At 38.2% G+C, this 15,152-nt stretch overlaps 2 protein-coding genes across 3 annotated transcripts in view; one reads left to right on the top strand and one right to left on the bottom strand.

The window, feature by feature from the left end:
• The window catches only part of CDH6 (cadherin 6), a 142,708-nt gene that overhangs the window by 35,063 nt on the left and 92,493 nt on the right, over nt 1-15,152 (top strand). The window lies entirely within an intron of this gene.
• On the bottom strand, nt 5,904-6,327 carry LOC122683685 (ATP synthase subunit g, mitochondrial-like). Its single transcript, XM_043887480.1, has one exon. The coding sequence runs from the start codon at nt 6,312-6,314 to the stop codon at nt 6,003-6,005; it is 312 nt and encodes a 103-aa protein (XP_043743415.1). The 5' UTR covers nt 6,315-6,327; the 3' UTR covers nt 5,904-6,002.

Raw genomic sequence — 15,152 nt, 5'->3', positions numbered from 1 at the left:
TCGTTAATTTCCATTAACATTACATTTTGGTTTTTGTGGTATATGTTGCATTGGGTTCCCTGTGGGCATCTCTGGATGAAATGCGTATTTAACTGTGTCCAATATAATGATTACTAATGAATGAATGAGTCCAAAGGAAAAAATAGGGGATATTTTGATGAGCCTTTCATTTAGAAGGCTGAAGTTTGAAATTCTATAAAGTTAAAATGTATTTTCTCAAACAATTATTTTTTAAAGCTATACTCAGCTGTTGAGCAACACTGCAGTACTGCATAGAGAAAGATCCATCAACCATGATGGTAATGATGGTGGTGGCAGGAGTGGTGATAAATAATAATGAAAGAACAATTACCAATATTCACTAAGTGCTTCAGTGGACCCGACATCTTGACATTATCTCATTTAATCCTCACAATGACCTGTGATTATCCCCATTTCATAAGTGAGAGAACTTGAACTTTGAGAAGTAAATAAATTATCTAAAATCACATAGAGGGCTAGAGGTAGAGTGAAATTCCAAGGTTCCAGAGACAAGCTTTTAACTATTCTCACTAGCATTTTTAGTCTTTATAAATATAGCAAGTAATCTCACAACGTTTATATTTTAGTCTACTTCTCTATGGGCTTCCTAGGTGGCTCAGTGACAAAGAATCTGCTTGCCAATCAATGAAGGAGATTCAGGTTCCATCCCTGGGTCTGAAGATCCCCTGGAGTAGGAAATGGCAACTCGCCCCAGTATTCTTGCCTGGGAAATTCCATGGACAAAGGAGCCTAGCGGTCTACAGTCCATGGGGTTGGAAAGAATGGGACACATACTAGTTCTCTATGTTGTTTAGCTCATCATTTTAAGGCAGTGGTTTTCAGCCTGCAGTGATCCCTGCCCTGGGGAACATTTGGTGATGTCTGGAAGCATTTTTAGCTGTCACAACTGTGATGCGAGTGTTACTGGCATCTAGTTGGGGAGAAGCCAGGGATGCTGCTAAACATCCTACAGTTCACAGAACAGCCCCCACAACAGAGATTATCTGGCCCAAACTCAATAGTGCTGAGGCTGTGAAACCCTGTTTTAAGGAGCTGTCTGTCCAGTGATTGGTTTTCTGGTAATCATGTCCTTATATGGCTTGATTTCTGTTCTAACTGCTCTATCTTGATGAATAAATGACTCTGAGCCTTGTGTTTATAGGAGAGACTGCATAAAACAAATGCAAGGGGCTTACATCATCCCTTAGGTTTGCAGAGGGTATAATGATGTTTCCTTTGGGCTTGATGATATTGTTACTGCTATAGACACAACATGAGCACCCACTAGACATCACTATGCCAACTATGTTACATATTCAGAAGATGCTCACAGTGATAATGCATAGTAGGCATGATTTTCTCCATATTGTGCATAAGAATCTGAAGAATACAGAGATTAAATAGCTTTCCTAAAGTTGAGTAGCTCACAAGGAGATGGACCAACATTCACATCCCAGATATGGGCTCTGTTCACCTTACCCCAGATATAATTAATTAGTAAGAGCAATTTACAGTCCCGGGTTCTGCTCTAATTTTTCATTGTACTAAAGTAGGGTTTTTCCTCAAAGTCTAACACTTTTTAACTTAGATATAATTGAATAGCTCCTTGGATATTAGAGTTTGAAAAGAAATATTCTCATTTCACAGAAAAACACACTCTAGTATCTCATAAACAGGTTATAAAAATAGATTATTTCTTAAGGATGAGATATGAGGACTATCTCTTCCTTTGAGAGGTTCCCTTCTTAAAGAAAGAGAACACAGCACAGAGACGTTGTGTGACCTGACTGTGTTCACACAGCAAGTGGTGGATGGGGCGGGGTGGGGGGAGGCAGGGCAGTGGTCTGTGACTGTGGACCAGTTCTCTTACTTAGAGTCCCTTTTGCTTCTGCCCACCTTTTTTACCTACTTCTCCCTTCAGGGGGCTGATGATAGGAAAGCTATAAGTTCATCCCCCTACTGAACTGGTAGAATGCTTTTACAAACTAGGGACACAAACTCATTATCCTCGTTATTTTCAAAAATTGTTTAGGACCACAAACATGTTGTGGAAAATTAGTCCTTTGAAGAAGAAAGATGAGAGTGGTAAAATCTCACGATTCTCATTATTATGCAGTCAAATCACTCTGTAAAACTAATTAAGGATTTTGCAGTATTTTATGCTCCTTGGAATCAAACGTGAAGAAACAGGATCTCATGACTTTCATAAGAAAATGGTGAGTCTGTTCATAATCTTGAAACCTGAAAACTGTTCTTCCCTGGAAATTTGCCCCTTCTTCCAGCTCAGTATGTTATGTTATGCTTCCTTTAAGCAGGGCTCGTCAACTGTCAAAGGTCATGCTCTCTTAACCGAGGTCATGTGCCAACTCAGGAGACTGAAGGTTTCATCTTACGCTTTCCCACTTCACCCCTTTCTTAAGCTAAATTGGATAAGAGACAAGGAAAGTAAAATATGAAGGGGGGCACCCTCTACCCATCGGATCATGTTTTCCCATGCCTCCTCTATGCTCTACACTACTCCACGATGAATGTGGAAGTTAATCTATTGGAGTTTGGGATGAAAAGCTTGAACCTAAACTAATTGGTTTTTGTCACATATACTTTCAATTATTTTTTGGCTGCTCAATCCTATGTACTGTATGTTAGTACAGAAGTACATGGATATAACTAAAAACAGATTATGTATTTGGATATAACTAAAAACAGATTATGTATTTGGAGATTACAAGCTCTGGAATTTGGGAAGGCCACTGTTCCTTATGTTCTGCAACAGAAACATTTTCTGACTCTTCTAGAATTCTAAAGTATAGACCTCCTCCCCTCCCTGGCAGTGTATCAAAGGTGATACGCTAATCCTTTCACCTTCTAAGCATCACAGGCCTAGGCTTCCTTCAGAATTTAGACCTCAATGGCCTCCAACCCCAATAATAAATCTCTCTCTTAAAAGCAAGTGTAAATCCCATCCTAGCCACAATATGTGGTTGAGCTTCTCAGACACTCCCTGCCCATCAACTACCCAGCTTCCGAGATCCATCCACCTCCTCTACCTGAACCACGTATATCTGGACAAGCAAAGCTTGAGAGCCCTGGAAAAAGGCAGGGATCCTGTATTAGTTGCCTATTGTTGCTATAACAAATTATAACAACTTAGTGGCTTAACACAACACAAATTTATTTTCTTACAGGTTCATGGGTCCAAAGTCACCCTGGGCTAAAATTATCTTGTCAGTAGGGCGTGTACCCTTTGGAGACTCTAGGGAGGATCTGTTTCTTTGCCTTTTTCAGCTTCTAGATGTCACTAGCATGGTGTTAGCTCCTGGCCCCATCCTTTTCAAACCCAGCAGTGTAGCATCTTCAGACCTCTTTCTCTCTGATTTGTGCCCCATAATCACATCTCTTTTTTTAATTCTCCTGCCTCCCTCTTATAATCCCCTATAATTACACTGGACCCACTCAGATAATCCAGGCTAATCTCCCTATCTCAAGATTTTAACTTAATCGCATCTGCAGAGTGCCTTTGCCATGTAAGGGAACATATTCCCTGGTTCTGAGGATTGGAACATGGGCATATTTAGGGGCCCAGTATTCTGCTAATCACACATCTGTGTAGGACTTGGGAGTTGAATCAGCTGAAGAAGGAAACTTCATTCACCTTGATTCCAAAATTGGAGAAATGGAAAAGAGTGTGATTCCAGGCCTAGACATACCTAGGTTCCTACCCTAACTTTACCAATAACAGTATGATCTTAGACATCATTTAACCTCTCTATGAATGTTTCCTCACCTGAAACATGAAGAAAATCAAACCTCATATAGAGCATAAAAATGCAAAAGTACCTAGCATTACAACAGAACCTTAGTAGGTATTTGATTACGGTTAATTAGTTTCCCATTCTAATGTTTAGTCCAAGCTCATGTAATGCTGAATACGGTTGTATGGCATTTCCAAAGTGACGACTGTCCTAACCATGTTATATTTCTTAATCTACTTTGCATTCCAATTGCCAAATTTTGAGTCTAAAGAAGAAGGTTAAGGAACTTAGTGATAGAGAAAAAAGGGACAGAACAAAGACTGCAAACCAAGTGTTTTGACTCCAACTCCTGTGTTTTTCTATTCTATATTACAAACCTCTTGTTCTCCACTTCTGGTCACCATACTGATTAGAAATTAAATGTTTGGCCAAAATAGATTGGTATATAGGAAATGAGGCATATTGCCCATCAGCTTTTGTGAAGTTTGCAGAAAAGCAAAATAGATGAGGAACTGTGGGCTCAGGAAAATATTTTCTCTCTGGAGCTGTTAGGCATTTGAAACAAGTTGCTAAGGCAGCTTGGCTCTTATGACTGTATGGCTGGTGCCAGTTTGAAAGCTTTTATAGGTCTCTGGTTCCCCTGATATTATTGGCTAAACCAGGAAATGTGGTTAATTTTTGTGTAAAAAGAATTGTAACTCTGAAAATAACTTGTGAGAACTAAAGAAACTCCAGAGTTCCACCTAAGGGTTTCTTAGTGAAAGTATTAACTATGAGAAAGAGAAATCTAATTGCCTACAATCATAGTAACTAAATAAAAATCTCCCAGTTCTTAATGTTACACAACATAAAAAGAAATTTCTATTTGTTTCTGTTGTTGTTGTTCCTAACTGGGATCATTAAGGTGCAATGTGATTATGGTCTGATGCTTCTTGTCTTTGGTGACGTCAGGTGCTTGCTCTCCAGTCTCCTGGCTGGTGATTAACAGCCCCTCAACTTGATCCTGGTATGACAATTAGGATTGAGTAGTGTCATCTGTTCCATAATTAAATCTGTCTTCCATATCCTTTGAACACCATATTGGAGTTTAATTGGCTGATGCTATCTCTGCTGCTGCTGTGGCTTGTCTCCACAGCAGAGTCAAGATAACAATGATCCCACACATTGCAGAATACCCCACTGCAGTTGGAGAGAATTCACTTTCTCTTTTGCACGGAAAGCCCTAAAGTCCCAATTTAGAAGCAGTAGTTAAGAAGCCTAGGGCCTGTGTATTCCCCCAAGTACTCATTCAGGGTAATATTCAGGGTCTACCATGGCAAATCAAAAGCTTAGCTCAATATACACATGAAGAAAGCCCTCTGTGTCCAGTTGATAACTTCTCCTAAAAGACATAGAAAATCACTGAGGGCTGATGGATTCTGTGGTAACACTCTGTGCACAGGCCTGTCTATGTAACCATCACAGAGACAATCTCCAAAAAGCCTGGCTTATCTCCACTTTCTAGAGCAACAGCCTCTCTGATTATATATTAAACTGCTCATGTTCAGTTCAGTTCAGTCGCTCAGTCATGTCCGACTCTTTGTGACCCCATGAACCGCAGCACACCAGGCCTTCCTGTCCATCACCAACTCCCAGAGTTTGCTCAAACTGATGTCCATTGAGTTGGTGATGCCATCCAACCATCTCATCCTCTGTCATCCCCTTCTCCTCCTGCCCTCAATCTTTCCCAGCATCAGGGTCTTTTCCAATGAGCCAGCTCTTCGCATCAGGTGGCCAAAGTATTGGAGTTTCAGCTTCAGTATCAGTCCTTCCAATGAACACCCAGGACTGATCTCCTTTAGGATGGACTGGTTGGATCTCCTTGCAGTCCAAGGGACTCTCAAGAGTCTTCTCCAACACCACAATTCAAAAGCATCAATTCTTTGGCACTCAGCTTTCTTTTTAGTGAGACTCTCACATCCATATATGACCACTGGAAAAATCATAGCCTTGACTAGATGGACCTTTGTTGGCAAAGTGATGTCTCTGCTTTTTGATATGCTATCTAGGTTGGTCATAACTTTCCTTCCAAGGAGTCTTTTAATTTCATGGCTGCAATCACCATCTGCAGTGATTTTTTTTTTCTTTCTAACACATTGTCTTATTTTATTCAAATAGCAGTCTGTTCACACATGGTCCAAGAACACTTGAATAATAAAGCAAATATAATCACATGTTAAAAATTGGTCTTCAAACATCATAGCCAATGGTGCCACGCTTGCCTATGATCTCGCCAACATAAAACCACATCCACACCTCAGTGGCCACCAAACCATTCAGTAGAGCTTCCTTAACAGTGAGCTGTTTGAAGCTACCGGTTTTAGCACTGTTGATAATTTTTTTCAAGCTCTGAATTGCTGTAGGGATCTCAGCAGGGGTTGGAGGAACCAGTTCAACCTTGGCATAGTACCAAAACGTGGCCAATCGAGGCTTCGAGTAAGTCACAGCAGCATTGACCAGCGCCAGGGCCTTCTCCGCGAGGTTACGGACAAACTGGGCCATGGTCCTAGGACAGAGAGCCCGTTGCAGTGATTTTTAAGCACCCTTAAAATATGCTTCCAATTTTATTTTTTAAGAGAGAATACAGATGCATTAGGCTTCTTCAACAGGCATATCATCTTGTTTAACATTTAAGAAAGCAACAGAAGGTATTTCACACCATGAGGTGATGTACTAATGAAAAATGAAAGAAGAAACTTACAGCCAAAGCAAAAAGAAACAAATGCTGCATGAAAAATAGAAATGACCAAAACAAAACAAAAATGATTTAAAAACCCACTTGCAGGATAATCCTGATTCTGTTCTCAAGTAGTACAACAAATCCATTCAATTTCATCAAAATCAAGATAAGGCTTAAGGGAAATTTGAGATGTATACAATAGTAGCTTAGCAATACTGTCTGTGACCCAAGTAAAAATATTGTATGTTAATTAATAAAGAAACAATGGTAGGAGATTTCATGAAGTGCGAATGAAAAGATTGGCATGAATTTTTGTGCAAAATGCTTTAAGTTGGGTTAAAACAAACTCTTTAAAATTTAAGATCTAAGTATATAAAGAATATGCTGGAAACCTTATGTGCTGTTTTTAATTTACTTCTAATCTTATGATTATATTTTGATTATGGTTTTCTTTTGTTGGAATTATATTCTAATGCAATATTTTCCTATTCTGGGTGACAAATGTATTGCCTGATTTACATATTTAGATGACTCAGCCAATAGTGATTTATAGGCTCTTCAAACTCTCTTCAACAGTTCACTCATGTTGCAGTAAGAATTAAAATATGTGTATAAAATTGATATCCTAAGCAAATCATTGTGTCTCTGCGTAGTGGTTTAGACATAAGAAGAGTGGTCTGGAGCCCCTAGGATTTGGGACTTTCTTTTTTGATATCCTTAATTGATGGCTGTTCTCTGAGCCAGAATTCCCATGAATCATACTTAGTGAACATATGAAGTGATCCCAGTTCACTTGGGATATTGCATTTGTACTTTCTTTGTAGCTGAACCACTAACAGAGAGAGACAGAGGGGCTTTATCACGTCCGGTTTTAGAACTCTGCCCTAAGAGGAAAGATACTTATTTAGGAAGGAATGATAGTAAGTCTATCATAACTATGTTCATTTTTAAATCACCCTGATTTGTTTCTCTTGTTCTATGAAGATTCTTTTGTATCTTTCATTCTTGATCCTTATGTCAAATGACTCTTTCCCACTTTAGGACATTCCCATTTAGCTCCTGCTTCTGGTCTCACACTACTTTGTATCCAACTCTTTAATTAGAAATGGTTAATTTGACTTCTTGTCTTAAGGCAAGGAAAAAATGAGTCTTAAACAGTATTAAGCCCCCATAAATATTTCACTTTATGTTAATTCCTATGCTTCCAGCTGAGCTGTTTGAAGTTCTCCAAAAAGTGTTTCTTTTCCCCTCAATTAAATACATAACTGGAAAACAGTAAAATAATTATCAGTTTTACTACCCAATACTTTTCTTTTCCAGACTTTAACTCTAGACCTTTAAATTTTTCTTTCCACAAAGTTTGAAACCCAAACCCGGTGTTGTGGCACCCAGTCCCAGGGTTGACAACGCTTAGAAGACCAGGGTTTTGGAGAAATCTTGGAGCTCCCTCAAGTGGACACGTGTTTAATACACCCCTAACCCCTAGAAAACATTTTTGGCTGCACCTTCTCTCCAGGTGGGCTATAGTCCATGGGGTCGCAAATAGTCAGACACAACTGAGGAATCAACACTTTCACTAACACTCTCTCCAGGACAGAACCATTTAATCTTCCCAATTGAGAAGCAGAAGGGTCGTCTTTAAGCTTGAAATATTCCAAAAATAAATGAGAGTTCAAAGTGGTTTTCCGAGTAAATGAATATGAGTAGCCAGTGAAAAAATATTTTCAAGCTTTTTGATTATTGGTTTTGCTTATAGCAGTGTAAATTGAAATTTAAAATTATAACATATTCTAATCACTTGGATAAAATGCTACTTGTTAGGAAAATTATAAAAATAACAGTTGTATGACTCTTAGACTTTTTGCTACATATACTATATGCCAGCCACTATTCTAAGATATATATATATATGTGCACACATATATATAAATTCATTTAATCCTCATACCATCCTTGCAAAGTAGGTACTGTACTAATTCCCATTGAACAGATGAGGAAACTGAGGCATGCGGGGCTTAAATAACCTTTCAAAAGTCAGAGCTGGGACATGAGTCAGTATTCATACTAAGTTCCAATCCAAATTTCACTATGTTATGGTTTTAACATGCAGTGTGAATACACACATACATTCACATGTATACACTATATACACATATATGCATATGCATTTATACATCCATACATATCCACACATATATGTACACATACAAACACATGTGCACAGATATACACATGCACACACAGAGATATACACATACGTGGAGAGAGTGTATAAGGAGCATATTTTATACCCCAAAAAAATCTTTTAAAGTATAAAAGCTATGAGGAGAGAAATATGTTATAAACATTTAAATTACCAAACTTTTCTTATTCTATTTCTTTATTATCACTTAATGTTACTAATATCAGTCTCCTGTCATCTCACCTCCTACTTCAGTTACTCTTGCCTTGCTCTATTAAGACCTTTGAAAATTTGCTTCCTCCATGGCCGCAGCACTTGCTGTTTGCTTTGCTAGAAATTTCAGCATTTCTTCCCATGACTGGCTCTTCATGGTTCCAGTTTATTCACAGAGAAGTCTTCCTTGACCTCATAAAATAGCTGCCCCTCATTCCATAACTCAGTATCCCTTTACACTGTCCATTTGTCTCCATAGTCCTCATCAGTGATCCAAAAATTTATTACTTACTTCTCCGTTCACAGTCCATCTACTCCACCAGAATGCAAGCTCCAGGAGGCAAGACTTTATGTCTGGGACGTATCAGGAACACAAAAGTAATTTTCAATAAATGACTGAATTATTAATTTCCATTCTGATGGCTTTTAAGTGAATAGAACAATATAATGATAATTGATATCTCAAAATTTCTCTTTTCATAATGTTATTCTGTTTATAGTGTATCTTAATATTTGATACAATATCATATTTTAAGATCTTTAAATTTATAAACCTCCAGCCTAATAGCAATTGTATTTAAGGGTATATTTTTATTCTTTATTAATATGTTACTCTTGTCCTAGTTGTAACAAAATCTTACAATGCATTAGGTTTTTAAGAATGTGCAAATATTATGTCAAAATAATATCAGAAAAGAAAATAGGTGAGTTTATAAATTTCTATACACAGAGATAAAACTTTTTAAAAAACTTTCTGTATTTTTAATGAATTATGTTGTGACTTCAGAGTCTTGTCACATATATTGAGTGTGTGTATGTGTGATAATTAAGTCATATCTTTAAATTTAGCAAAACTATCTCAGATTGAGAATGGGAAAGTATCCATAGAGTAATGACACCAAAGGAAACTTGTCGTTGTTGTTTTTCAGTTCCTTAGTCACGTCCGACTCTTTGCCGCCCCATGGACTGCAGCTCGCCAGGCTCCTGGGCCTCCACTGTCTCCCAAAGTTGACTCAAATTCCTGTCCATTAACTCAGTGACGTTGTGTAACCAACTCATCCTCTGCTACCCCCTTCTTCTTTTGCCTTCAATGTTTCCCAGCATCAGGGTCTTTTCCAGTGAGTCAGCTCTTCACATTAGGTGCCGAAAGTATTGGAACTTCAATTTTAGCATCAGTCCTTCCAATGAATATTCAGGGTTGATTTCTTTTTACTAACAGCTAAGATGCTATTTTCCTAATATCTGCCATTCAGAATACAATACAGCTAGAAGAGAAAAAAGGTAGAAGGGGAAATAATATCTCCAGTCCACCACTGGGTTCCTTATTAACTCCAGGATTTCACTGTAAATCACTGAGTATCAGCATTCATTCCTTCCCACTCTTTGTTTCACTTATTCTGTGACACCTTCCCCCTCCCTTGTCCATGTATTTCTTTATAGTTTATAAAAGTGTCTTTATTTTCTAAGCCCAGACCTTTTTACTTAGGCTTCTAATATTATAATGATGATCAACCCAAATTACAGATACATTACATTTAACCCAAATTACATTTGTAAACAAGTCTCTATGTATATATGTGTGTGTATATATATATATATACATACGTGCACACAAATATACATACATGTGAATATACATGTGTACATATACATGTATATGAAAAGTGAAAGTAAAAGTTGCTCAGTTGTGTCCAACTCTTTGCAACTCCACAGACTGTAGCTCACCACGCTCCTCTGTCCATGGAATTCTCCAGGCAAGAATACTGGAGTGGGTTGCCATTCCCTTCTCCAAGGGATCTTCTCAACCCGGGGATTAAACCCAGATCTCCTGCAATGCAGGCAGATTCTTTACCGTCTGAGTCATTAGAGATATGTATATATATATGTGTGTGTATATATACTGTTTATGTATATTTATAACTATACATACAGTTATACATGCTCCTTGTGGTTTTGCAGCTACATAAAAATCATGTTGTTCTAAGTCAGCCGAAGCATCCTGTACCCAAGCATTCTATTATCCACAGGTGTGCAATACCAAGGCCCATTCTCAGTATCACTGGGGGATGAGGGGACTTGTCACACTGAAGTCAATGACCTATTGATTGATTGCCTGCTCGCTTTTGTAGGTTTAGACTTTGAAATACTTGAGGGAGCCACTAAGTATCAGAAGCCAGTTGAGGAGATCAGAGTGGAAGAAAATGTTCCAACCACCTAGTCAGTCCAAGAGATTGCTCCTTGTTAATCTCTTTCATAGGGTTCAAAGATGTTTTTTTACAATACTCTATTCCCTCATCTTTTTTTTAACTGTGTACGCCATTGTTTCAAGCCCAAAGTTAGAAAATTCCCACTTTTTCAGTCAAAGCAATATATCAGAGCCAACAACAACAACAAAAGGATAATTCTGTGATTTGAGTGGCTCCTCTATGCCCATATATTTGTAAGGAAATATTGTCCTGTGATTTCATTTCGAAGTCGACAGTTTTATTGCTATCTCCCGTTCTGGTACATTTAGAGTTTTCCTCTTATCTGATTTCTATGTTTCTCCCTTACTCTTCTGTCTCCAGTTTGCAGTAATGACAGAGAAAACTAACAACTCATACAATTTCTCTGTGAGCAGCTACTGGACTAAGTGGGGGGAAATAACAAATTTTATGCATGATTGATTGCATAAACCCTTCATTTCAGAGTAACAAGCCTTAAATGAGTAATTTATTTATAGCAATGAAAACCAAATTGATAATGTCTTGTATTCAAGGAACAAATGAAAGACAATCTCATTCCCAAACATTTTCTTTTTTAACCCAAAATTAAGGGCCAAGAACTGAATATACTGTAACACATGTAAGAAACTATACTTCAGTCACATTTTAGGATATTGACTAAGAAAATTATGCAATTTCAATTTATTATAAAATATTTGTTTTACTGTTTTTGTTAACATTTGATCAGGAAAAGGAAACTGTGGACTGGGAACTTTGTATTACTTTCTGCCTCATGCTGTACTAACAGAATTGATATTTGCACTGTTTCTTGCTTTCAATTGCTAAAAATATATCCTTTTTGACATTTATGTTTTGAAGTATGGAAAACATTTTTCAGCTGTTTTAATAAGAAGCAGATATCTAAAAATATGTAAGTCTATTATAAAGTATAAATTTTAGTAATAGTTTAAGTATAAATAGCAATTTTATACTTTGACAAACCATTTTTCTTTTCTATACTCAACTGGCTAAATGTAAGTAATTTTCTTTAATCACAGGAAAATTAGTGGGGAAATTTGAAGACATCACTACATAATGATAGCACTCATACCAATTATCCTCATTGTACTTTATAGATTACTAATAATCACCTCAATCAAGGTGTCTTTTGTGGAAACAAATCACTCAACTTTATTTCAGTTGTAGTTTGTAATGACCCATTGAAGTATCATAATATACTCCCCTAATTAAGAAGTGATGTGAACACAGTATGAATGAAGGTGACAGGACGCTTGGGGGGAAAGAGGCAAAATTTCCGTCTGATCTCCTTGGTTATCAGGGATACACAGTCCTTCCCCAGCTTGGCCACATGATAACTGGGACAGGGTTCGTGGCCCCATGGTATGCCCCACCACAAACCATTAAATCCCCTCCAACTTCTCTGGCTAGCTTTGCTGCTTTTAGTTTACTGAAACACTTTGGCAAATAAAGCAGAAGGTTCTTTTGGAAGGGATTCCCTTCCCCCGCCCCTGCCCCCCCAGTCTCCTAGTGTCATGTTGTCCTCCATCTGAACTTGAGTGAACTAGCTGTGAACCTGTTTTGATCAGCAGAACTTGAAAATCTGGCCCCTCGTGCTGGGATTTCCTGTCAATATTTTTGCCCAACATCTGAATGGAGAGGAGGGTCCCATTGCACCCCTCTTTCCCCTAGCTGTGTCTCATCACAGTTAGTGCCTTATTCAGTGTGATTTCTGATGCTTGGGGAGTACTGTGGAATCATGCTGATAAGATAGTAAAGAGCAAACTTTATCTCATTTTGCAAAGAAATCCACATAGATTTGTATATTTAAGACTACATTGCCACTTAGCCATCTTATATTTTTAAACATGCAGAAAAATAGCTGTTTGGCAAGATAGTATGTTTAAGAATGAATGAACCCAGTTTGTTTATTTAAAGCTTGCCTGTTCCAGAGCAGATTATAGGCAGCTGAACAAGGTGGGTAAGCAGAGGAATATGTTTAATAAATGGTTAGCAATCACAGACCGTCATTTGCCAGAGGAATATATTTAATAAATGGTTAGCAATCACAGACCGTCATTTGGAAAAGAATAAGTCAGACTTGGGATTTAGGGTCTGTGTTATCATAAGACAAAGAAAACTAGCCCTTTGTAGGCATCTAAGAATGTTATATGACCTGAGCAAATCTGTGCCTCAGAAGGATAGAGGTGTCAGCAGATGGTGATACCCACATGATCTCCACACTTGATCAGCATCCCAGAATATATAACGTACACTATGGGCCATGCTGTCCTCTAGCTGTTCATTTATTGCCCCCAAAAGATCATACTTTACACTGTTCACCTCAAGGTCAAGGGCAGGCTGGAGGCAAAGAGATTCCAGTCTCTTTTTTATGTACGAATGTTTATTCCTCCCAAATAGTAATAAATTGAGCCTCTCTCCATATTTAATCTCCAACCCTGAACTCAGCATTTTTGATAGGTTAGCCCCCGGTCAACCTTACCCATATAATTAAAAATTGACTTTTTCATTCCTGAGACAGAGGTAAAAGAATGGATTTGACCTTTTTTTCCCCGCTATTTCTTTGGGTGTGAAATATGTTTCAGGCCCGCAATTCTTCTCTTCCACAACAGTGTTCTTCCTCTCACATTTTCTCTGGGAAACAAAGCAGGAGGAGCAGCAAGGTTAAATGGGCTTTTAAGTCACAAGATACTGAATCCATTTCTAACCTTGTATTGCTCACCATGCAAATGTGAGAGGCTGATGCAACTTCTTGGAAACCCACGTATCAGTTCCCTCATCAGTCAATGGAGATGATAACGTCTGCCCCACAAGATTGTTGCAAGAGTTAAAATTCCGTAAATATTCCTTTCTTTCTTTCTTTCTGGCTCTTCCCTTCAGTGAAAAGTTGAAACCAATGTATACTCTGAAGTTAGGACCACCCAAATCTTTATTCAACTATTCCTATATTTGATTTTTTTAAATAAGTAAGAGACTTGATTTTTTTTTTTATGGAGGCAGGATTGGTTCAATTTTTGGTCATTGGAGATGTTTTAAATTATCCTAAACTTAACATTTTGGAGAAGGAAACGGCAGCCCACTCCAATGTTCTTGCCTGGAGAATTCCATGGACAGAGGAGCCTGGTGTGCTGCCGTCTATGGGGTCACACAGAGTCAGACACGACTGAAGCGACTTAGCAGCAGCAGCAGCAAACTTAACATTTAAGGACTTCTCAGTCTATGATCTAGCTGTCAGATAGTGACTGCTGGCTTTAAGTTAGTCAGGTTCTATTGTACATTTTAAATATTCTAAAAGACAATCATATAGGAAAACTATATTTCTATCATAGAAATATCTCAGGCTGAGAACAGAAAGGTACCATTGCCAAGCACTTCAAAGAAAGAAAAGCCATGCGTAGAAATGGCCTTCACTCCCTCTCTATCCCCACACCCTTCCATCCCAAAGCTGTTCTAATTTCCTCCAACCCCAAAACAATCTCTCTTGGTCCACTTGTCGCCTTGAAAGGAGATAGGAAAAAAAAAAGTAGATAGGAAGAAGTTCTTCTCGATTCTTCCCCTCTTTCCCTTTTGTTTTCACTGTTGCTGGACAAAACATTTACTGTAAACTTGGCAATAAGTAAGAAAGTGTGAAAGAATCACATGTCTTAAAGAGAAGGAAAACGCTGTTTGAAGTGTTAATAGACAGGAAAGATTCACATCTAAATGTGCCAAAGTCTTCTGAAGGACCACTTGAAGGTTTCCATCTCCGGTGGCCCAGATGGTAACTAACCTGCCTGCAATGCAGGAGACCCAAGGTTGATCCCTGGGTGAAGAAGATCCTTGCAGAAAGGAATGGTGACCTACTCTGGCATTCTTGCCTGGAGAGTGCCGTGGACAGAGGAGCCTGGCGAGCTACACAGTCCACGAGGTTGCAAAGCGTTGAGCACAACGGAGCAATTCACACTGAGCAGAATAAACTCAAGTCTGAATAATTGGAACAAACACACAAGATTTATTCTTTTATTTTGTTTAATTCACATTAT

This window comes from Cervus elaphus, chromosome 25, assembly GCF_910594005.1.
Source record: "Cervus elaphus chromosome 25, mCerEla1.1, whole genome shotgun sequence".
NCBI classification, from domain to species: domain Eukaryota; kingdom Metazoa; phylum Chordata; class Mammalia; order Artiodactyla; family Cervidae; genus Cervus; species Cervus elaphus.
The sequence above is the reverse complement of the archived record's forward strand: the minus strand, read 5'-3'. Positions and strand labels throughout refer to the sequence as shown.